This window comes from Carassius gibelio, chromosome B9 (assembly GCF_023724105.1).
Source record: "Carassius gibelio isolate Cgi1373 ecotype wild population from Czech Republic chromosome B9, carGib1.2-hapl.c, whole genome shotgun sequence".
NCBI lineage: Eukaryota > Metazoa > Chordata > Actinopteri > Cypriniformes > Cyprinidae > Carassius > Carassius gibelio.
Window position 1 is genome coordinate 32,910,842 of NC_068404.1, and position 25,267 is coordinate 32,936,108.

Below are 25,267 nucleotides of genomic sequence, written 5' to 3' on the forward strand. Positions count from 1 at the left end.
GTGTGTGTGTGTGTGTGACCTCTCTGTGACTCCAGTTACCTCACAGTAGAGCGTCATGAACAGTCTCTGATTACTTTGTTCTCTGAGCTCCACTCATAATGTCATCAACATCAAAAACATCTTCATTTGGAGGTATTAAGTTATTTTCGGTCCTGTTTTTAGCCCCCCTCATCAGAACGCTCTGTCTGAATAGGCTCAGAAGTAAACACCCACTGCTGTGATTGGCTAAGAGTTCCTCTTTTCGTTTCATTGTTTCTGAAAATACCACGTCGAACTATGCCCTGTTTGTAAATGAATCCACGGTAAAATAGTGAACCAAGGACTGAGTTCTTACTGACTGGGTGTGGAATTTAAAAATAAAAGTTCATTCACTCTTTCTTAACACTGGGATCAGGAGGAAGGAGAAGAATTGGTGGGAGGGGCTAAACAGACAGTGGTGTGGAATCTGTGGGCGGGGCTAAACAGACAAAGATGTACATTTGGGGGGGGGGGCTAAATAGATAGTAACTACTTCAGTCTGTGTGAATTGAATTTATTTAATACAAAAGTTTCACAATTTGAGTTGAATTACTGAAAATACTTTTCCACAATATTCTAATTTATTGAGATGCACCTGTATGATTACATTTGTCAAATTAAATCTGAGTCCCTGAAAATGGGTTAAAAGGTTTTTATTCCTAAGCATTTTGTATTCTGCTGGCCGACAGAGCAGAAATTATGAAAATTGTGTGTGTCCAAATCCCGATTCAACCCACGGTAAAGACACTGTGACTCACTGAACTCTCACACTAATGTTTCTAGACACTGGCTATTGTGTGTCATTGAGATGCAGCTGAATGTCTGCTCCTTGTGCTGTTTTCTGCTCCAGAGATGCGGTTCGTAAGAGGGTTCTTGAGAAGAAGCCCGAGGACTTCAAGAAAGATGGGAAAATATACCGGCTACGGACTCAAGAAGACGAGGATGACAACAACACCTGGAACGGGAACTCCACGCAGCAGATGTAGCGTTAGGTTTGAGCGTGTGGCTTCATCATTCAGGGCTGTGGTTTCCATTCCCCTTCCCTCCGGCTCCACCCCGCATGGGTACATCTATACTTTAACCAGGACCACTCCGGGCTTTAGAAACACACAGGTTCAAGGTGCATTTGTCATCAGTCTGTTGTGAATATCTGAGGGTTTTTGGTGTTTTATATGGTGTACTCGACCCCACAGCCTCATAAACCACCTCGGCAGTTGAATGTCTTTCTACTAGTCTGAGCACAGACGCTACTTGATCCTTTAACCATAGAATAAAAGATGTTTTTCAATGAAACGCTCGACTGCAGTCATTCTTCTCTTTTGATTTTGATCCTCTAGAACTGTCTGTGTGTTCATTAATGCAATAAAATATATTAATCATGTGACAATCATTTGCAAAACTTCTTCCGGTTACTATGATCTGTTGTACTCAGTGTGATCATAATTTGTAATTCATATTAAAGGTAAACGTATTTTGGGTTCTCATTCTTTTACTGTTTTATTTGTCCGGTTTCTTTGTGTTCTTTACGACACATTTATCTCACAGAGACCAGAAGGTCAATCAAAGCAGAATACTAATATGTTTATTAGCATTATACATTTTCAGATAGAAGCAAACATTTGCGTATCAAAATTTGGTGTGCTCAGAATGAAGCAGGGCTGTCAGCTGATTAATGATGAGACAATAATGCGGTTAAAATCATAACCCCTAATGCTCCTCTTTTAGTCAAACACATTTTAAAAGCAAAGCACGAGAGCATGTGGCATGTAAAAGGCCTCCAGCAGATGATGAAAGGTTAACAGAGGTCAGTGATGGTAGATTATAAGACTATATTCCCCTCTAAAGACAACTGTTGTCTGTTTACTCGTGTCACACTGAGACCGTCCACATGAATATAGAAATTCTGTCATCATTTACTCAGCCTCAAATTGTTCCGAATCTGTGGGTTTTTCTTCTATTGAACACAAAAGAAGATATTTTGAAGAATGCTGGTGATCAAACAGTTGCTGTTCCCCAATGACTTCCATAGTATGGAAAAAAAAACACTATAGAAGTCATTGGGGAACAGCATTTGTTTTGGAATAACATGAAGTTGTGTAAATGATGACCATTTTAATTTTTGGGTGAACTGTTCCTTTAAATGTCTTTGAATTTTCTTTATTTTGTAGCTTTTCTCAGTGAATATATTATCGTGTTATTAATAAAGTGATTTCTGGCAGTTGACAGCCCTACTGAATAAAGTAATGCGTGAAAACATCAGTTCATGTGTTTGTCACAGTAATATTGCGAAGACTCCCATAATCTCTGTCAGCAGCATTCAGGGCCAGTGTGCACTTGTAGAGTTTTCTGGAGGACTATGGACTCTTGAGGACTATGGATTTGAAGGTGATGAGGTACTCTGGATACGCTCCCGCGTCACAGAACACCACGAAGATGAACGGGTTCTTTAGGTCATCCACGGCGCAGTCGTGCAGTCCGGCCCGTGGGTCAGCAGGGTTGATCGGATCCGGCTCCTTCATCCCACCTCTGCTCTTACACAGCGAGCCCGTCACCACTCGCGCTCGGTAGATGTACTTCAGCTGTTGGTCGTCTGGGTTGGAGTACTGGTCGTGGCAGGAGTACCAGGCCTCTCTAGCGAAGTAGGTGCCTTCACCATGAACCACCGCTTCACAACAGAACACGTCAAGGTCAGTATCGTGAAGCTGCAAGAAACAGTTACAGGTCAAACGTGACGTACCGTTTCTCCCACAGAAGCTGCGGTTGAAGCCGTTCTTGTTGATTTTCTGGCATATGTCTTTGGTCGTTCCGTGATAAAGCTGGCGCTCGTTTGTCTGTTTGGGGTATTTCTTATCCACGGCCTGTTTCAGCACACAGTATCTCTGCCACTGCGACTGACTCTGAATCCTGTCGATCTGGAATCATTTCAGATGTTGTTAAACACAAGTCTGAAGTCAACACTGAAGAGCTCAAAGTCAACATGAAATCAGAATCATCTTAATTTCTTAACTCTCATTAGTGCATGTTAATCCAACTGTTAAAACACTTGCTTGACCTTCTTCTTTAGCTGACATCATCAGTCCCTCTTATTTAAAACCATCCAATTAATGCATCGTGGAGAAAATCAAGTTGCTGTTTTTCTCATTGAATATTCTGCTTTTTATGCATTTGGCTGATGCTTTTATCCAAACATTGCATTGAAGCTATACAATGTTTTTAATCTATTTGTAAATTTCCTGATAATTGAAACCTATGTTTTTGCTGTACTTTACTGTTTGAGCTACAAGACTGCTTCATTTCCATATTCTGAATTGAGTCACATTAGGGATGTCGAATGAGTTGTGATTGCCCTTGACATTAAGTACTGATGCTTGTGTTCTGATGTCTAATGTCTGGTCATGTCTAAGTTATTTTACCTGTTGGACCTTGACGGGTTTCACATCACGGTGTATGCTGGATTTCAGAAAGGCTGTTTCTATGTTCTTGTATTCCACCGAATCTGATTGTAATGTGATTATTTCTAAATCCCGTCCATCCATTTTGGTCCATGTTGGAGGGGGATGAATGATTGCTGAGAAAAAAACAAGCAAGAAAGAGCAGTCAGAACTCCTTTAGAGGGATTTCAGTGAAATCTCTAGGACTCTTTGAAGACTTAAAGTTTGGTTGTTCATCAGTGAGTGGACCATTTCCAGCAAGGGGAACTTGTTTTCACGTTTGCTTGGGCTGAACACATGGCTACAAAGACCTGCAGTATAAAAGGAGTCAACTTCATTGACAACTTCAATCTTTTCTATATATAGAATATAGGAGAGCATAAGTCTAAGTGGACATCCAGGACATGTGGAGTCCCACAAGGCTCAATTCTTGCACCGCTCTTGTTTTTTCTGTATATGCTCCCACAAAGTCAAATAATGAGAAAGAACCACATTGCCTATCACAGCTATGTCTCAATAAAGCAAAAAGGCAGTATAAGCATCTTAATTATAATTGGTTTATAAATGTTATTTTAAACATTATGCCCCATTTCAAAGATATTCATGTAATCTTATTCATTGAATAAATGTGCATTAGTAATATTTTGCTTGATGTGCTCTCTTGTGGTCTTAGGAGAGAAGCCAGAAGCTTTTTGTCAACCTAACTGAAATTAAGCATTTTAAATTTAAATATAATTATATAATTCTAATTATGATCATATTTAAGTAAAAAGTTTGAATTTAGTTTTTCAGCCATTTTGACAGCCCTACTGTAGACCACTCAATGGCCTAGGACCTCAATGTTTATAAGTCCGCGGCATAGAATCTTTAAAATATGTCAGAGTTTTACACACCAGTCTGTTTTTGTGGCGACATTTCCAAGCCTCAAAACGTGACGAATGAAATTAACTGTGATTGGTTGTTTGACATGTCGGTCAAACGGCCTCATGGGCGGGCCTTGGCCAATGAAAGCTGCCATGAACTCAAGATTGGTTGTTGTACTCGATGGCGCCGCGCATGGCTGCTTCAGTGCTTGGCTCTCCAGTGTTTGTACTGTTTTTGTTCGTTTTTCCTGTTTTTTGTTTAACAAACACTATCAGTTTCACCAGGGATGAACTGCTGAACATTCGGCAGAACACACCACAAGATCTTTTACCAGATTTAAATTATTCAGACGTTTTACTGAACGTTGTTATCGGAGGAGCGGCGGCGCTGATCAAACGCTTCAGGACGCGCAGACGGGGGAAGCGAGCGGGAGCGCTCGTCAGACTCAGGAAGCGCGGATTTCGAACGCCGTTGCCTAGCATCCATCTGGCAAATCTCCGCTCTCTACCCAACAAAACAGACGAACTCCTTCTGCTCTCTCGGACAAATAAGGATTTCTCTCACTCTGCTGCTCTGTGTTTCACGGAAACCTGGCTGAATGACACCATACCGGACAGCGCGCTCTATCTGCCGGGCTTTCAGCTGTTCAGAGCGGATCGTGAATCAGAATCAACGGGGAAATCGCGCGGCGGCGGGACATGCTTTTACATCAATGAACGGTGGTGTAGAGATGTAACTGTGTTAAAGAAGATGTGCTGTCCTGATGTAGAAATGCAGTTTGTCAACTGCAAGCCGTTCTATTCGCCGCGGGAGTTTCATTCGTTCATTCTGGTCAGTGTTTACATCCATCCGCAAGCGCATGTGAGCTCAGCTTTACAGAAACTTGCTGATCAGATCACAGAGACAGAACAACAACACCCGGACTCTGTTTTAATCATTCTGGGGGACTTTAATAAAGCCAATCTGTCCCGTGAACTGCCAAAATACAGACAGCATGTTACATGTCCCACCAGAGACAGTAATATATTGGATCACTGTTACACCACAATAAAGGATGCATATCACTCTGTTCCACGAGCAGCTTTGGGAAATTCTGATCACTGTCTGATTCATCTTATACCATCCTACAAACAGAAACTTAAATCTGCTAAACCTGTAGTAAGGACTGTGAAGAGATGGACCAGCGAAACGGAGCAGGATTTACAATCTTGTTTTGACCTCACTGATTGGAGTGTTTTTGAAGCTGCTACCACCGATCTGGACGAACTCACAGAGACTGTAACATCCTATATTAGTTTCTGTGAGGATGTTTGCATTCCTACCAGGACTTATTTAACATTCAACAATGATAAGCCATGGTTTACAGTAAAACTCAGACATCTTCGTCAGGCCAAAGAGGATGCCTACAGAAATGGGGACAGGGTCTTGTACAATCAGGCCAGGAACACACTGAACAAAGAGATCAGAGCGGCTAAAAAGAACTACGCTAAAAAGTTGGAAGACCAGTTTTCTTCCAACGACTCAACTTCAGTTTGGAGAGGACTGAGGGCCATCACAAACTACAAGACACCATCCCCTTGCACTGAGGCTAATCAACGGCTTGCTAACGACCTGAATGAGTTTTATTGCAGATTTGAAACCCCCAACACCCATTCTGACCATCTCCCTGCACAACCATTAACACATCCTGCAATCCCACCATCCACACCTCCTGCTCTTCAAATCTGTGAAGATGATGTGCGCCAGGTCTTCAAGAAGAACAAAAGAAGAAAAGCACCAGGCCCAGATGGTGTTACACCAGCCTGTCTGAAAATCTGTGCTGACCAGCTGGCCCCCATCTTTTCACAGATCTTCAACAGATCCCTGGAGTTGTGTGAAGTACCTCCCTGCTTCAAACGCTCCACCATCATCCCCATCCCAAAGAAACCCAAGATAGCAGAACTTAACGACTACAGACCTGTGGCTCTAACGTCTGTCGTCATGAAGTCGTTTGAAAAACTGGTTCTGGGTTATCTGAAGGACATCACTGGACCCTTACTGGACCCCCTGCAGTTTGCTTACCGAGCAAACAGGTCCGTGGATGATGCAATCAACATAGGATTGCACTTCATCCTGCAACATCTGGACAAAACAGGGACTTATGTGAGGATCCTGTTTGTGGACTTTAGTTCGGCTTTCAACACCATCATCCCAACAACCCTCCAGACCAAACTGACCCAGCTCTCTGTTCCTAGCTCTATCTGTCAGTGGATCACCAGCTTTCTGACAGATAGGCAACAGCTAGTGAGACTGGGGAAATTCACATCAAACAGCTGCTCCACCAACACTGGTGCCCCTCAGGGATGTGTTCTCTCCCCTCTGCTCTTCTCCCTGTACACCAACGACTGCACCTCTAAAGACCCCTCTGTCAAGCTCCTGAAGTTTGCAGATGACACTACAGTCATCGGCCTCATTCAGGACGGTGATGAGTCTGCTTACAGACAAGAGGTTGAGCAGCTGGCTGTCTGGTGCAGTCTTAACAACCTGGAGCTGAACACGCTCAAAACAGTGGAGATGATCGTGGACTTCAGGAGAAACCCCCCTGCACTTTCCCCACTCACCATCATGAACAGCCCTGTGACTGCAGTGGAGTCATTCAGATTCCTGGGAACCACCATCTCTCAGGACCTGAAGTGGGACAATCACATTGACTCCATTGTAAAAAAGGCCCAACAAAGGTTGTATTTCCTTCGCCAGCTGAGGAAGTTTAACTTGCCACAGGAGCTGCTGAAACAGTTCTACTCAGCCGTCATTGAGTCTGTACTGTGTACTTCTATAACTGTCTGGTTTGGCTCAGCAACAAAATCAGACATCAGAAGACTACAGAGAACTGTTCGGACTGCTGAAAGGATTATTGGTGCTCCCCTGCCCACCCTTCAAGAACTGTATACATCCAGAGTGAGGAAAAGGGCTCATAAAATCACTCTGGATCCCTCACATCCAAGTCACCCCATTTTTGAACTTTTGCCATCTGGCCGGCGTCTCAGAGCCGCAAATACCAGAACAGCAAGGCACAAAAACAGTTTCTTCCCCCAGGCAATCTACCTCATGAACAGTTAAATGTTCCCCACTTATGCTTATGCAAACAAAGTGCAACATCCTTATATTTATTTGTTACCCCTCCATCCTAGTACATCCCTGCATCTTTTTCAATCCTATTCCATTATCATTTATAGCACAATTGTTTATACACTTATTTATTTGACTACCTTTTTTTTTTTTTTTTGTCTGTGTGTTGGTGTCTCTGTGTACTGGAAGCTAATGTCACTAAAACAAATTCCTTGTATGCGCAAACATACTTGGCAATAAAGCTCTTTCTGATTCTGATTCTGATTCTGAGATTTACAGTCTGAAGCTACTTCAGTCAGGCTACGCGAGTCTAGCATCATGGTAGCTCTCCCGTAGCAGGGTTTGGGGATCCTTGCACTGGATTTTCCTAAGTTTACAAGGTTAGTGACATCAAATCTTAGATAGATATTTTTGTTTCAATAGTACAAGTCTAAACATTACAATTGTTTTATCCTAGCTATATTTGGGAAATATATTGTACTTGCTACTTTGGAAGGACAAAAATCCTGATCACAAGACTCTGTTCACTGATCTTCTGATTCTCATGAAAAACCTTTGGATTTTATTTAGAGTGTGGTCAATGCCAACTCATACCCGTATCAGAACCTCCCATCAGAGTCCTCTTGATCCTGCAGGACTCCAGCTTGCTGTTTGTGACCTCCATCTTGTTGAAGTCCACGGTGTAGGTCTCGCTCTTCTCCTGGTACTGGAAGCTCTTCTGCTTGCGGTGGAAGGCCAGCTCGATGTCGTAGCTGATGCCGGGCTCCAGCGACTCCCAGCGATCTCCTCTGGCCACTTCCCAACACAGCGTCTCCCGCAGACGCTTCACCTCACCTTCACGCATCTCTCGGTCTCGCACTGCCTGGAGGAAGCCATTTATCTTCAGCACTGCATCTAAGACATCGTCTCTCTTCCCTGATACCGTTAACGTATCCCAGCTGGTCACCAGAATGCTGACTTGATTGGCTCGGCTGAGGGCCACAATGGCCTTCTTGTCCGTCTCAGGAAGATCTGTGATGTGGCTCGACTGGACGTCTTTACTAATGCACTCCTCCTTGACCAGCTCATCCAGGAGCTTCTTGACCTTGCCGAGGTTTGTAGGGGACGTCCCGTAAACATCTACAGCCATAACCGGGAACAATACAGCGGCGGTTTCTTTGGCTAGACAAACAGCTGGTCTCGGTGTCGGCACAGGGATCACCGGTTTCTGGAGGGGTTTGACCAGACGCGCTGTTCAGGAAACACAAGTTAAATTAACCAGATTAGTTCCAGCTCTTTCTTCACACTGTGTGTTCATGCACTGAAACATACCAGAAGCATTTGGAGAAATCTTCTTGCACTTCTTGACCGCTTGCTGAAAGTCTGGCAGCAGCTTCGCTTGGAAGATCACGATGTGGACGCGCTTCAGGTGTTTTGGTGAGTCCTTCATAAAGTTGGTCAGAGCTTCTGTCATTGCATTGGCAGCTCCGGCAGCAGCTAAGTTTCCTGCTCCTGAAGCACATTCAGCAGTTTAGGATCATCCAGATATCTTTGCTTGGCTTTGCTCATCTGTATTTCTGAATGGACAGACTTACCTGTTCCAAGAGCTGGGAATGAAACCGACTGAATCTTATTTTCTTCACACATCTTCAGAACTTTGTACATGGAGCTGCTGATGCCTTTCTCATTGGTCTGCCCAACCATATGGATGATGTGTTTGATATTTGAAAGATTTCCAGCTTTGGTCAGGATCACGCCGTCGGCAGGCTGAGGCGCTTTAATCAGGAGATAATGAGGATTATTCTGTTAGAACAGGAGTGTCTAATCCTGCTCTGGAGGATCAGTGTCCTGCAGAATTTATCCTCAGCCCCAACTAAACACACTTGAACCGAGGTAATCAAAGGTTGTAAGGATTACTAGAATCTTACTGACAGGTGTTTTAGGGCAAGTTGGAGCTAAACTCTGCAGGATAATGGCCCTCCAGGACCAGGACTGGACACGGTCGTGTCAGAAATTCATCAGAAATGCCTATATTTATGACTATTGACTGAAGCGGAAGAGTGTACCTTTTGATTTGCACTCGTTCACCACCGTTTGTCCTGATGCTTTGAGAATGGCTCCTGATACACCTGCACATAAGGACATACACTAGATCTGAGCACCACTTAGTTATTCAACTGCCACTCTTCTTGTGTCATGTTAGGGTTAGGAAAATGTCTGAAAAATAACAATTCATTAGATTCAGAGCGATATAAAAAGCAAACTCACCCGTGTTCAAATCAAGGCTTGTAGTCGTGCTGTTAACAATAGCCTCGACAATCTCTTTGGTGATGTCTCCACTAAACACCTTGACTTTAATTGGGCCCATCAACACCTCAACTGGGTTTGCTGGTGAAATGTAAACATTTTAGCTAATTTGAAAGACCTATAAAAGCATATTTTCAAAAGGTCATCAAATGCTGGATTACCGTTGGCTCCTTGGTCAGACGAGGAACTGTCTTCTGTTGAGCTGTAATCCTCCCACTCATCATCATCTTCACTGTCCTAGTTGTGCATTGATGTTAAATGTTGAAGTGTAAAAACATTTACATTTGATATGTCAGAAATCTTTTTAATAGACATTCGGTCAACTATATTCAGAACTGGGTTGAGGTTTTCTACCTGTGTATTTGCAATCCATGTTTTGAGACCTTTCTGAAACTCTTGTAGGACATTGTCCCGGTCAATCACAACGTAGATGAGCTTGATCACAGTCGAGATGTTTTGAGACAGATGATCTTCAAAGCCCTGCAGCATTGCACCAATGGCGTCCTCACCCTCAACACCTCCAGCACCTTTAACAAGAGCCATCAGACAGAGTGAGACACAACCTCACGTGATGACCAGCACATGCCACACTCAATACCATCATGAATCCGTACCCGTGCCCACAGCAGGGAAGGAGACCGTGGTGATCTGCTTCTCCTCGCAGCGCTCCAGAACGTTCTTCACGCGGGATCTCACCTCTGCCGCCGAGTGAGGGCCAACCATGTGAACGATGAAGTCGCAATGCAGGTTTCCGCCGCTGGTCACGGCTGGGATGTCATTCTGCAAAGGACCTTCAGGACGGAATTTGTTTAAAGAAAGAAATTTGTTTACCAGTCCTTGACATTCAGTGTCAGAGCAGCCTCATATCTATAACCCACTGGTAGCTGTGATGATATCCAGAACACTTGCTCTTGCAATTGATAGTTAACAAGGTTTCAGTATTTGGTGTAATATTCTCACCGTGCTTTTGGCACTCCTGCTCCACAGATGCTCCAGCCGCTTTAAATATGGCACCCGAGACGCCTGAAGGACAAGGATTCTTTTGAGGTTCTCAAGGTGGGACACACTGAACTGGCCACAAACACACTGTTGTGTCTCAGTGTAGATCCATGGATTATTTTAAAGCAGTGGTTCCCAACCCTGTTCCTGGAGCCCCCTACATTTGCATGTCTTGGAGTCTCTACTAATTCACTGATGACCTTTTATGAGTTATGTTTCATTGAGAAGACTGAAGATTGTGCAGTTTGGGGGGCTCCAGAAACATGTTTGGCAAATACTTTTTTAGATTAGCTGATGTATTGATATAAAAGTGTCCAGCTTGTGTGTTTTGAGTTATATTAAGTCTCAACAGACCTCCTCTCAGACTCATGTCCCTGTTGGTGGTGTTTACGATCCCTCGGACCGTTTCATTAGTGATGTCACCTTTCTTCACCTCGATTCTGACACTTCCAATTTTGACTATGGAAGATGAGAGAGGTTTAAAATGCAAACACTTAATATTCACCCCTGGAAATATCAGAACTAAGACATGAAAAAAGGTTTATGATGAATTCGAAAAACAAGAGCATATTTATTTGTGGAACAGCACGGAAATGCAGAGTAGTCAGAACCTTGATTTTCAGGCATCTTGCCGGATGCAGGCTGAGGAAAAACAATTGTCACAAAATTAAAACTATAAAAAAAAAAAATAATCTGGACCTTTATTATGTTATCTCATCAGTATTAACCTTATTCCACACTTTAAAATGGTCACGAAAGTCATCGAAGGTCTTCTGTTCAAAAGCCACTATAGAGATGCTCCGGAGGCAGGATGAGTTCGGCTGCTTCAGATGTTTCTCGATTGCTGAGAGGATGGCTTTGATCGATTCCTTCGGAGGAAAGCCACCGCGTCCTGCAGAAAACAAGATCATTGCTCAGGGCTTGAGATTTCCTCAGTTAAATAACAGAGAATGTGTTTGCTGTCATGCCTGTTCCAATGGCAGGAATGGCCAGAGTTGTGGCTGTTTTGTCTTCGCAGAGGTTCAGAACCTTTTCTAGAGATGATGTGATGTCTGCGGTGCTCTCCGGCCCAACCATCTGAGCGATGTACTTACACCGAAGCGCTCCAGGACCCGTCAGCACTGCTGCGCCGGCCTTCAGAGGAGCTACACAAGCAGATGTGCATCAGATCACTCCACAATCCCTTCAGAAGACAAGCATTGACAGAAAGAGTCCGAGATACCTTGCTTTTTACATTCGTCAGCAACAGATTGACCAGCAGCTTTTAAGATGGCGCCAGAGACACCTGTAAAATTGAACAGTCCATTGGAAACAAGCTGGGAAACATCATAAACGTTAGCTCTGACCTGGTATAAACATCTCTGTGTTTTCAAACTATTCAACATGCTTCAGCATTAAAGGTAAAAGTACAATGCTGTGAGTCACCTTAGTATTGATGCTGCATTAATGAAACTCTTACCAGTGTTAAGATCTAAACTTTTGTTGGTTGAATTCACTATAAAATCCACCGTCTCTTTGGTGATGTCACCCTTTTTCAGGAATATTTGCACACCATTGATCAGCACTGAGTGAAATCCCAGCCATGTAAAAACAAAAGAACATAAGTGACTTCAGGAAAGCAGTAGTGAAATTACAAAAGCAGGTATATACAGTACCCCTCGTGTCTGATCTGTGTTTAAGCTTCAAGGATGGTAGGGGAACCACTGTAGTGTCAGGAAATCCCTGTTAATAAATTAAACAGGTGATGATTAATAAAACATGCTAAACACTTTTCATAAATGTTAGCATAGGAGGGATCATACTAGTTCCTGGATCAGAGCGTTGTACTCCTCAACGGTCCTCTGGTCTGAATCCACTACACTGATGTGTCTGATGTTTTTAGGAGACTTCTGATAGAACTGAAGAACAGCGGCTCGGAGCGCCACACAACTCTCTTTGACGGAGAACCCGAAGCTTCCACACCCAACAGCTGGGAGTGCAATCGAGGCGCATCCTTCCCCTTCAGCTTTCAGGAGGCTGTTATACACGGCTGACTGAAGATAGTGAGAGTCCAGCTTCTGTCCTTTCTGAGGAAACACGGCGTAGATGAGTGTCCCGGCGCTGAGCTTCCCAGCATCACTGAGCACCACGTCTCCAGGCTGGTGCTTCTGCTGAGCTCTACACACCTCCCTAATCGTGTCTCCTCCGAACTGGACAAAGCACTGAGCCACAGGGTTATTGAACGCTAGACTGGTATTCATCGGACAGGTCAAAGCGTCGGCGGTGTAATGGTGCAGGTCTCCCTCTGTGATGTTCAGGGTCATGAAGTTATCTATTTTGTGTGTGAAGTTCTTCGGAGGAACAGATTTGACCACATGCTCTTGTGATAAATACAGACTGCACTGCATCTCCTTAGCTTTGGTCTTCACACTGGCTTCAAGTTTCTCCAGGACCTTTGCTTCTCCTGCTTTGCCGTATGTATGGCTCTGCAGAAGGATGGATGAGATGTGCTGCTGTACGACACACACAGCGTCTCTGAGCTTGTCTTTAGGTGCTGTGACTCTCAGACACGGGGCGTCTGATGTTCTGTGAGCGAGTACCGTCACGCCGAAGCGCTTCAGGTCTGGGAGCTCACACAGATTCAGACAGGACTCCACAAATTCAGCCTCTCGCACAGATTTCAGAGCGACGTTCTCAGTCGTTGGTTCCTTGTTGTCTAGATATGTCTTCACTTTTCCTGTAACATCTGCCACCGCACTGGAAAACCCACATATTATAACCTCATTATTTGATTTAGTGATCCTGATATCGTGAGCTTTCTGGAGCAATTCTTTTTCATCTTGAAGATTCCTGAGAAAGTGTGTCCAGGTTTCACCGGTCTGATTGGGAGAAAGCTGTAGAACCTGCTCTTGGAGAATCTCACTTATTCTGTCTTCAGCTCTCTTCTGGTTCTCCTTCTCAACTAAGATCACAAAAAAATCCTGTCGCTTTAAAAGTCTAGCTGGAATGTGGCTTGGGAGAAAATAGTCTTGCTCGAACTTTTTAAGATCCAGAGACTTGAGAAAGTGAGTGAGATGTGAAGAAAGCTTGAGCTGGTGTGTGATGATGTTCTTCTGCGTTTGCTTGATGATCATCTCCACTGGATCTACCTGATCCTTCAGACCTCTGAGAGAGATGATGTGCTGCTTCTCATCGTGTGAGAAACTCACCTGTCCTAACCTGGACTCCACTCGCTCTTTTATGAGATCACACGTCTCTCTGCAGTCTAGCTGGATGTCCACCTGGGTGGTGTTTCTTTCTGCTTCCACCGCAGCAGCAGTGTTCTCCAGGACTGTCCTGATCTTGTCTGACAGCACCTTCACCTCCTCTTTCTCTCCAGTAATCACAGCTTTAGAGTTGATCTGGCTGTAGAAGAGCGCAGTGTTAAGCGTGACGAGACCGTTACAGATGTTCTCAGATCTGGTCCAGACGTCCTTCTCCGCCGTCAGCTCTGCGGTGTCATATCTGCTCAGAAAGGACTGGATTTCCCTCAGTGTCGTGGACTTCCACGTGGGAGCGATCTGCAGCGCAGCCAGTGACTCTTTCTTGACGTCCATCTCCAGAATCAGTTCATGTTCTGCGGTGGAGCGGTCAACGAGCACTTTGGCATGAAAGCGTTTGGCGTCACTCTCCAGCAGTTTTCTGCATCGCTCGCTGGTTTCAAAGAAACGGAGCAGCTCTTCACTGACAGGAACCTTCACTTTTGTGGATATTTGATCAGTTAGGGCTGGTTTTTCTCCAGTTAGAGCCTTTTGTAAACTTGAGTAGAAGAGTGAAGCGTGAACTTCTGTGCCGCAAACATTGTGTGTTTGTTCCACCACTGCATGTGCATCTATCACAACAGGAACGACAGGTGCATTCTCAACATTAGGTTTGTTCTTTATATTTTAGCCCATTTTATTTTATTAACAGATCAGGTTCTTGTAGCATTCATTCTCACATATATAGAGGATTTGATTAGTCTATATAGATCGATAAAGAACAGAAAATATAAAGGTGCACAGAAGCAGCAGACGCAGAAGACAGAGAACTATAAGCCGTGTGTAAGCAGGGGTCTCAGAAACGGAGGCTGTTCTCGGGCAGAGAGCGATGAGAAGACAGAAACGCACCGATATCGTGTCTGAAGGAGACTACTATCCTGTCCCCGTCGAGCGTCTCCCAGGTGTGCTCTGTTGTCCTGCTACAGCTGCCGATGAAGAGTGAGATCATCCTGCAGTCTGTGTCTCCATCGAAGCCGGTCAAGATGAAGCGCCGCGGGTCCAGCTGCTCTCCCACACCTCCTCCTCTATACACCGCTAAACTTATACCAAACTCATGCTCTTTCTGGCCCAAAATCTCCTCTAGATCTGAGAAAAGGGCAACATTATTGCATTTGATCTTTCTGATCTCCAAGATGGAATAATTTTGATCACGGTTAGCTTTTATGTTTCTGGAGTTATCTAATGACCTGGGCCTGCATCATGTTTAAGTGTTGAACAGAAATAGACTTGCAGAACCAGTTGTTTCACATCACACCGTGACGTTTCTGTGTATCTAGGAAACAGTCTGTCATAAATCATACCTGACCGACTGCAGAGCGTCAGGATCCAGCTGTTATTCCCGTGCTTCGCTAGCTCAAACTGTTCTGTGAACTGCTCAAAATACATCTGAAGGGTCTCCTTCTCCACCGATCCACAGGTGCTAATGAGAAGATCCGGGAGCTCAGAAGCCTCCTCATCTTCTGTGTAATGAACAAATATATACACATGATCAAAGTCTCATCATAAAAGTTTAGATATCTGAGGTTGTTGTTTAAACTGAAAATAAAAAGCATTACAGTCCAACCTTTAATTGCAGTAGAAGGCTTTCTGACGGGAGAGACCTTTGTGTGATAAGAGGAAGTGTGAGGAAATCAATAATCCGACTACATTTAGTCAAATTAAATAAATAACATTTACATTGTAATTCTTATATTTCCTTTGACATTTAAATCAAGATCAGGTTCTGGCTGCATAAATGGTGTAGATTAATTTCAAGTAAGTTATCAAACATAAAAATCTGAAAGTAAAACGGATGAGTGCTAGATTAACTGCTAGCAGGTCAAACTAGGGTCTGTTAGTGTCAGGGTCAACAGCGTTCAGGGGCTTCCTCGTCCTTCAGAAGAGCCCAGCATGAGGAAGCGTGTGGTCTGATATTAATAATCCTAATAATGACCTGTCTGGCAGCAGCAGGCGATGATCTCAGGGCAAGGGTCTCTGGTCTGGGTTTGGGCAGTACTTGTGGTTTGATCTTGATTTGTGTTTCTTCTGGGAGCTTCACGGTCACTTCAACAGATCCATGAGGTTTGATATCAACTTTATGGATCTTTTTGTCAAGCACCTTCTTCAGATCTGGGAAACAGAGGGATTCTCTGTCAAACTTACATATTGTATTATCAATATCAGACAGGACGTTGATATAGGCTCACCCTCGTCTCTTATATAGACCAGCAGTGCTTTTCGTTTGTCGTCTGGATGTTCTCGGATCTGCAAGGTTTCTCCTCCAGATCTTCTTTTGTTTCTGAAGTAAAGCTCGACCTTTGCTTTGACTCTGTGGAAATCATCCGGAAGACCCTCGAGAATCAGACTCTTCTCTTCCATCTCACACTCACACCAAACCTATCTTATAAAAACTTTATATCCCCGACGAGACATCTGAAGACCGAATCTGAAGGAACTGCTCGGTTACCGGTGTTTTACTGAAATCTGACTCCGGTAAGTTTCACTTTTGCTTTTGATCTGCTCATGTGACTTCTGCTCAACACCCGTCGAGATCCGCCCCGGGTCAGGATCGGTGTAAACATCTATCCGATCAGTCAATATTCGACGAGTATTCGGTGATTTGATTCGGATTAAACTGCGTTCACATTCACTTCACATCACGGTTTCCGGTGAATTATGTCTGACGCCGATGAAAATCGAGTCAACGGCGAGGTACGTGTTTACAACATCAAACCACACACTTTTGAGATTTCAAAGTTAATTCTGTTGGATATTTTATAACTCTTTAGTGAAAACCTTGTATGTGTTCGTGTTTAAACAGCTTCGAGCGGACACGAGCGACCCTGAGGCGGAAATCAAGAAATACAAGGTGAAAACGATCCAGAGCACTTGATCAATAACGACCTAACGATCATTTGATTAATACTGATGATGTTGACAGGATCTCATCGAGTCTGCAGACACTGAAAGATCCAGACTGCTCCTGGAGAAAGCTGAAGCGGAGACTGAAAAGAGAAAAGCCGAAGCAGAACTTCAGAGCTTCATGGACGACGAAGACAAGATTTTTGACCAGTTTAATAAAGATCTTGTGGAAGCGCAGGTGAATGTCGAGGCGTGATCAGATCACTCTGAAAGTGAGATCAGATGCTGAAGATTGTGTTTGTCCTGGTTTCAGGAGGAGAGGAAGAGTCTGGATCGAGTCCAGCAGGATCTGAAGAGAGAGCTTCATGATCTTCAGCAGAAGCTTCAGCTCAAGAGAGACGAAACTGACTCTCTACAGCGAAGATTCAAGGTTTTACTCACAATCTGTGCATAGACTTTACCTGTAGCCTACGATTTATTAACCGATCACAGACTTAAGCTACTTGTGTTGATCAAAGTCGTTTAGTGATAATAAAGCAGAAGATGGAGAGGATCAGATCAGATGTAGTTCACTCTCGAGGAATATTATTACAATTTAAAACAGCTGTTTTCGGTGTGAATATCGTTAAATATCTGTCATTTATTTCTGTCATATGATGATTTGTTATCAGTGATGGAAACGTTTTTGCTGCTTAATATTTGTTTGAAACCTATGATACTTTTTTCTGGATTCTTTGATAAATAAATAGTTTAAAAGAACAGAATTAATACATTTTGTATTAAAACATTTTGTAACTATATACTGTACACTACCGTTCAAAAGCTTTTTAAGGAATTAGTAGTTTTATTCAGCATGGATGTGATAAATTGATACAAAGTGATATTAAAGACTGTTATTGTTAGAAAAGGTTTCCTTTTTTCATCAAACATTTTATTCATCAAAAAATCTTGAAAAATGATCACTGTTTCCAAACAAATATGAAGCAGCATAACTGTGTTCAACACTAATAATAAATCATAATATTATTCTGATTTCTGAAGATCATGTGACACTGAAGACTGGAGGAATGATGCTGAAAATACAGAAATACATTACACTTTACACAGATTCACACAGAAAACAGATGATTTACAGTAGAATAATACTTCACAATATTACAGTTTTTTTTCTGTATTTTTGAATGAATAAATGCAGTTTGATGAGCAAAATAAACCACTTTAAAAACAATAAAAATCTTCCTGTTCCCACAATGCAAAGTGTGCTTGACTCCGATATGATGTTCTAGGCTGATTTATGTCTGTATGTGAATAATAACCCTCATCTCTCTGAGATGCAGATCGAAGCCAGTATCCCGGTGAAGGCGGTGAAGTTTGTGCGTGAGCTGGAGAGAGAGGAGGACGAGGAGGAGGATGATCAGGTGCAGTGTGTGTTCACGGTCACACAGAGACCCTCGCTCCTGCTGAAGGGAGGACAGGCGCTCATCACCTTCGAGGAGGAGAAGGGTATGGAGGCAGATCTAACAGAGTCATGCACTAGAGGAGACTTTACGTTTCCTGGGGTTAGGAAGGCTCTGTCAGGTTTTTCTCACTAATGTGTCTTTCAGTGGCCGAGCAGATCCTCCGACTGGCCAAGTGTTCGGTGGCCTGTGACAAAGCCAAGATGGATGTGAAGCCGTACGCTTTATCTCTGGATCCCTCCGTGAAGTTTGAGGTGGAGAGATTCAGAAGTTATGTGTTGTCTGTTGATGTGAGCTGCTGTTAATAGAGGACGCTTACTTCTGTTCGTTCAGGTTCATATCCAGGTGTCAAAGAAGAGCGTCAGGTTCTGTAACGCCCCGCCCACTTTACCTGAGGAGCGAATGAGAGACCGGCTGGAGCTGTCGTTCTCCAGAGTGAGTCGAGGCGGAGGGGAAGTGGAGAAGCTGGAGTACCACAGGGATACGGGCTCGGGCCGCGTCACTTTCCTCAGCACCGGAGGTGTGTCTGTGCACTGTTACTGGGATCTTAACGGTTTCAGTTCATCATGCTCTCAGCTTCTATATCATTCAGAGCCCAAAGAATTGCTCCTTTTAGACTTGAAAAAAAAAACTTGCTTCTCCATTTTATTCTATTTGTATATGTTTTCTTTTTATTTATTATACAATTAACAAAAGCACTAATCTAACACTAGCTCGCTCATTACAGAATAAAACATGATCAATATGAACTTTTAATGTTCAATTTACAGTAAATAAATGTAATTGCACAAACCATGTAGGCTACAATTGAACTGAACATGTATGTTTGTTCTGGGCTGCCGTTCTCAATAGCATCAGTGTTTTATGAGACTGTAGAGGAAGACAGCTCTGTCAGAAGTGAGGCGATGTTTCATGTGTTCAGACTAACAGCTAAATAGTTCTTTCCTACACAGTTATTCACTTACATGACTTATTCCTTCAGTTTAATGGATATTGTAGGCATTATTCTTTTATTAAATAAACAAAATCATGGTAAATGAAACACACCTTGGTATCTATATATTTTATTTCAGTAGCCAGTTGATTCTATCGCAGGTCTTCAGAAACATCTAAAAGTTTATATTTGATCTTTAAAATCCCACAGAAACTCTGCAATAACAAACAAGCAACAAATGTATTATTAGTAAATAAGAGAAACAAACTGACATGACAACAGTGTGATAATACAGTAGTGGTTTAATGTGTGTGTGTGTGTGTGTGTGTGTGTGGACGGATGTCATGTTATCAGATACGGGTTCAGCTTCATCACGGCTCTCCTGCTTTCACTTTCAGTCGCAGAGAATCTGGTTCACAGAGGGAAGTTTTGTGTGGACACCGGCAGCGATGTGGTGCTCGATGTTCTTCCTCTGTACGAGTATCAGCTCAGGAAGTTTCAGGTGTGTTTCTGTGTCACAATCTGTTGGGTGCAGAAGGACGTGTGTTTGATGGTGTTCGCTGTGATGTTGTAGACGTACTCGGGGACACCGCATCGCACCGTGCTGCTCGGGGGAATCCAGGCGCTGATGGATGAAGAAGATCTTCAGGATCATCTGGAGATACACTTCCAGAAGCCCAGCAACTACGGAGGAGAGGTGGAGCACATCAAATACGTTCCTGATGGAGCGCAGCTGACTGCTTTCTTCAGCGAGGACGGCAAAGAAGACGAAGCTTGAGGAGCAAACATAGACTTCAGAATACAACAAAAGCCAGGGTTTACTCCAGATCCGTGATGTATTAGTCATATTTACATGCTGTTCTGTGTGTGGGGTTATCCTGATTAAATCAGTCAGATCACTGTCTTCTGGAACAATAGGACAAAACTGAATAATAAAATGAGAATCTGATTTATCTTAAACGGCTCCGATGTTGATGTACAGATGCTAAATCAAAGTGTATTCCGATGTGATCTGCAGTGGGTTCATCTTGAGCTAAAGGTCATCCGTGGTGAACTTTAGTGAACTACACAGACATCAGATCAGACACTAATCAAAAGAGCAGGTTGTGTTCCAGCTTCAGCCGGTCGCTCATGTTCAGATGAAGTGAACATTCACTGAGATCCTGTCGCTCTTCATCACAGATCCACGTCTCATACAGCACTTTCACACGTGTGTGATGATGAAGATGATGATGATGATGTCTGTCTGACTCCACAACTAACCGTACACAGATCAGATAACTAAACTGTTTCACCTGCTTCCTCATTCATTTGGACAATTCACTCCACAGACTGTCAAAGTCAATTGGTGACAAATATGATTATATATTTTAAAGAAAAAAGTAAATGGTTGAAATGTGCATCAGGACCAGGTTTCCAGTTGCTCTCCGTCTCATCTCTGTGGTGAACATCATTTCTGTAAGGTTAGAGATATCATCCCTCTTCTGTCTTCAGCTCATGATTGGAGGAATCCCTCACAGATTAGATGATGCTCTTCATCCAGACGTCTGCAGATCCAGCCGGTCCAACAAACACTTCTCAGTTTATAGCATGGTACAGAATCAGCTATACAACACTCAATATTTCCTCCATATTTACCCACAAGGCTTTGCTGTGCCCTGCTGATTGATCAAAGCTCTCCCCGTGTCATGTGTGTTGAGAATAGGCGTGAGGAAGATCTTGACCTCCAGACTCCAGTGATGTCCAGTCTCTCAACACCTCCTCGTTCTCCTCCATGACACCGGTCGCTCTCTTACTGACTCTAGATCTGCTCATCTGCACTGTTAGTCACTCACAGCACAGAACCACGGCCTTCCACCTGGAGCAGAAAGTCTGTGAACGCTTCATGATGAGTTATTCTCTGCATGGGTGATGCATTAGACACGACTCTTCCTCTGCTGTGTGTTAATGACTGAGTTTGATCATGAGTTACTGCACTTTAACAACATCAATTTTCCACAACAAGAAAAGTTTGTGATTTAAATCTTCCAGTCAATATAAATTCAATCTGAATATAATGAATGGGATTCCTTGCTGTTTCTTGCTGCATTCCAAGCTTCAAAACGAATCCAAACTCATAATAAAAGTAGCCAAAACCCCTGGCACAGTTGACCAAGTTACACAATAGATGTGTTTAATGAATGGACCAGACTTTATGTCGTTATTAATGATGCTTTTGGGAAACACCTCAGGGGTCGCAAAATTTCCAAATCCCTGGTAGCCCTTCAGACGGGCATTCTTCAGGTTTTGGTAGCCCAAAATGAATTTAACTAGCCCACAAAAAAAAAAAAAAAAAACATTGGCTGACAACTTTACTGTGACAAATCAGCGTGATCAGCAAAAACCTGTAGTATATCGGGATGTAGCGATGCAATAACATTCACAATACAGATCACACCATACAATTTTCTTACAATTTATTTATATATAAAAAAATAAAAAAATTCTACAAAATAAGATTTAAGACAAATTATAAATAAAAATGTGTCCTTTCATTATTAGACAAAAGACAATGCTGCATATTTTGTGAAATGTAAATGTTAAATAATAAAATTAACTTAAATCAAATAAAAACTTATATAACTGAAAGAAATCTCTTGATATAAACAATGGCTCTGTCTGTGCTCTATTTTACATCAGAGGAAACCATTTGAATTACTATCCAAAAAAATATGCTAAATACATGTTATTTGGATTGTTAAAAACAGAATGGGTGTCACTACTGGAACAGCAGATATTTACAGACCGAGTGCACGGATCCAATATAATAATGCACAGGATAATTTAGTGTGTATGTGTTCATTCAGAAGCAAGGATACGAGAAACAGGAGTCAGTTCTGTGTGAGCTCCTTCTCTGAAACACTGCTCTCACCGTGTGCTTTGAGTGAGTGCAAGCTCCGGATGGAAAACACAATAGCTCCGGGACGTTTGCGATTTTACAAGCCCTGCACCTCATATCGATCCAGTTTATGAACCATTGGTTTCGCTAAAAGAAATGATTTGTTTAAAAGATTGACTTAAATGAATCATCTGTTCATCTGTAGATTATATATTATTGAACATTTCGAATGAATAAAGACTTCAAGTTCATCTGTAAAGCACATCAAGGTATCATTTGACTTTCTAAACTTTTATTTCATGATTTTGTTTAATATTTATGTGGCCGGCTCCAGTATCTCTGGCAAAGCACATGACATTCACATGACAGAGAGCTTGGAATCGTTCTGGATAATCCGGCTCTTCTTGATAAAGATGGAACTCCTTCCTCTCCACGCGACCGCAGGAGTGGATGGACCCAATATTTCCTCTTTCTTTTTCTCTTTATAAGACGAGAGAGGTGTACACAATAAAGTGATCCATCCTGATTAAACAACGACATGTAAAGCTAGTTCAGAAACTGGGTCATCGTGAATCTTTTTATTCTGCCAGTCTCTGGATCAGATCTCAAATCTGAAACAAGTTCTGATGAACCATGGAGCTCATTCACCTCCAGCAAAAAATATAAGAAAGGACTATTTAGTTTTCTGAAAAAAGCCTAGTTGGAGATTATGTGGCTGCTCTGGAGTGTATTAAAGGACAACTCACACACTCACGACAGAAGAATGACTGTAAGAGTGTTTGTGTATGAGAGAAAACCAGAAGATCTAGGAGCAACAACTGCCTGCGCTGGACAAACAGGACTGTCCAGCTAAACCCTCCGGTCCGGCCCGGATAAGGAGTTAAACCTGTGGTTGAGTGTAAACAGAGGATCTCTGGAACCTTTATAAAAGTGTGTGTGTGTGTGTGTGTGTGTAGCTTCTGCTGGTGGAGGAACGGGTAGAGACCTCTGATCTGAAGCTTCATCTCAAAGACTGAACTATGTAGTACTGAACTGTGGAGATATAAACAGTTTTCAACAATCCAACCTTCTCCATTGATTTTGTTTTACGGGAGGCATTTCTTGTCATTTCTGACTTATAACAAAAACAGAACAAGATCTAAAAGCTGCTGTGTAACAAGGTGTACAGGAAACATGCTAAAAACCCAGAATGTTTCCCCAGATGTGGGCGTGGTTTTCAGATTATGACTCGTATTGCTCTGTCTGATAAATCATTTCATTTACATTGTTTTTTGGTTTTATTCAACTTGATCTGGGTGGTTAATAACACATTTTCTGTGGTGTGACAAACTCAGAACATAGACTTTAAACACAAACTGACACACAGCACAAGAGTTTCCTAATGATCTGAGGTCAGTCCAGCACGAGCGCCACCTGCTGTCCAGAGACAGATCTACACTGAGAGATATTCATGTCCACGTCATGTTACTGAACAAACACAAAACAAACTCAGCAAGACTTCCATGTTGTTTTGATCTTTCTATGAAGATACAGGTGCACCTAAACAATGTGTTAATGTTTTATTGATTTTAAACCCACTGCTTCAGACTGACCCCTGACCCCTGAGCAGGTCAGTGATGTTTGACATTATTTCTCAATCAAAATTAAAAGTTATATTTGACACATTCACAGCGATATCATTGACTTGATTGCAAATAAATGCACAGACACTATTTAAACTGAACAGAGATGACATCACTGAATTCAATGGTGAACTGCCTTTAACTATCATTTTGCATTATTGAGACACTGTTTTCCAAATGAATGTTGTTCAGTGCTTTGACGCAATGTATTTGGTTTAAAAGGCTATATAAATAAAGGTGACTTGACTTGACTTTCATACATATTTATACACACAGATTGACTGAAGTGTCAGCACTCTTTCCACATCTTACATTTGTTTAGTGTGTGTGCATGTGTGTGTGTGTGTGTGTGTGTGTGTGTGTGTGTGTGTGTGCTTATGCTTTGACAATAAGCGAAACAATCATGTCATTCTCTGAAACTGAAAGAGCAGTCGGCTGGCAGTATGGTGCCCCTGAGGTGACATGTTCGGTTCACTTAGTTTAGACGTGGTCATGACATCATAACTCGTGGGAACGTGATAATATTTCCTGGCCATGAGATAATTTTGTCGAGATAATGAAATCCTTATGTCATGTTGAGGGAACAACATGTTTTGCTTTTGGCCATGGATTTAATGCGTAAACAAACCTGCGTGACCATAGCAAACTGGGATTATCAAAAATAGATCATTCATATTTATTAATATTAAACATTGAATTTAATATTTGTATATTATTATCATTATTATTACATTAAAGCAACACTCTATAACTTCCTCTGTTCAAAATGTAATAAAAATGCGCATTTTGTCAAATATCCTAGTAAACACAGTCGGTTAGACATATCTTAACGTAAACAGTTGAGAAAGAAAAGGCATGTGTATCAGTATATTAATACCATGCATCGTTCTTAAAGTGAAAGCAAACTAATTATAAATCTAATGTTGAAAAATACAAGTTTTCACTGCTCCTGACTAAATAACCTTTGTAACATCAAAAATTATTAATTTGATTTATACAGTGAAGCAGTTATTTTACATGTGATTAGCCTTACATTTCTGTAGCATAGCTGGAAATGTATTTTAGACAGCTGAAAAACCTGTTAAGCACTGTTTATTGAACTTATATCTTTGTTGTACTCTATTTATTTTCTGCTATTGCTTGTAATTTGGTTATATGTAGAAAAGCTTTTTAGCACTAAGCCCATATTAGCAGCCAAAATATATATATATTTTTGTGAATGTCCCAACTGAGGTACAAAATGTTAAAATTTCATAGAAATGTTCTTGTTATATATTTTGGTTGCATTTGGGAGTTAATAAACAATTGTAGTCTCTTTTAACTTTAATATCATATACACTAGTCCATATCGATATTTGATTCATTTTATAGCCCTAATATAGATGTATTCATTCAAAAACAGCCAAATCCCGTGACGTTCTGCTTTATACAGCAAGCTCTATTTTTGACTGGATTCAATCGTTTCGCAAACACAGACGGGGTGAATTTATGAATGAAAGTGTAAAAGTTCTGACACAAAACTAAGTTGTTACGTGTCCACATGCTTTTTTA

The 25,267-nt window shown here is 42.2% G+C and overlaps 3 protein-coding genes across 3 annotated transcripts in view; 2 read left to right on the forward strand and 1 right to left on the reverse strand.

The window, feature by feature from the left end:
* LOC127964916 (UBX domain-containing protein 4) overlaps positions 1-1,502 on the forward strand; it is an 11,922-nt gene extending 10,420 nt beyond the window's left edge. The window contains exon 13 of the mRNA XM_052565416.1: positions 869-1,502. Within this exon, the coding sequence (XP_052421376.1) occupies positions 869-1,004 (136 nt within the window). The 3' untranslated portion in view covers positions 1,005-1,502. The remainder of the gene's footprint in view (positions 1-868) is intronic.
* A 72-nt stretch (positions 1,503-1,574) lies between these two features.
* On the reverse strand, positions 1,575-16,486 carry LOC127964739 (protein mono-ADP-ribosyltransferase PARP14). The gene is made up of 25 exons (XM_052565046.1): positions 16,171-16,486; positions 15,918-16,093; positions 15,549-15,585; positions 15,286-15,444; positions 14,789-15,070; positions 12,509-14,607; positions 12,362-12,428; positions 12,166-12,270; positions 11,929-11,991; positions 11,675-11,851; positions 11,435-11,598; positions 11,318-11,348; positions 11,061-11,165; positions 10,668-10,730; positions 10,322-10,498; positions 10,062-10,234; positions 9,869-9,944; positions 9,669-9,788; positions 9,467-9,529; positions 8,996-9,175; positions 8,733-8,912; positions 8,016-8,651; positions 3,432-3,586; positions 2,756-2,930; positions 1,575-2,683 (listed from the first exon to the last, which is right to left on the reverse strand). Exons 1-25 carry the CDS (start codon positions 16,340-16,342, stop codon positions 2,373-2,375), a joined length of 5,946 nt encoding a protein of 1,981 aa, XP_052421006.1. The 5' UTR covers positions 16,343-16,486; the 3' UTR covers positions 1,575-2,372.
* A 1-nt stretch (position 16,487) lies between these two features.
* On the forward strand, positions 16,488-20,176 carry LOC127964931 (N-myc-interactor). Its single transcript, XM_052565479.1, has 9 exons — positions 16,488-16,675; positions 16,785-16,832; positions 16,905-17,063; positions 17,139-17,255; positions 18,163-18,328; positions 18,430-18,536; positions 18,616-18,802; positions 19,615-19,718; positions 19,791-20,176. The coding sequence occupies exons 1-9, from the start codon at positions 16,640-16,642 to the stop codon at positions 19,992-19,994; spliced, it is 1,128 nt and encodes a 375-aa protein (XP_052421439.1). The 5' UTR covers positions 16,488-16,639; the 3' UTR covers positions 19,995-20,176.
* Positions 20,177-25,267: the final 5,091 nt, after the last annotated feature.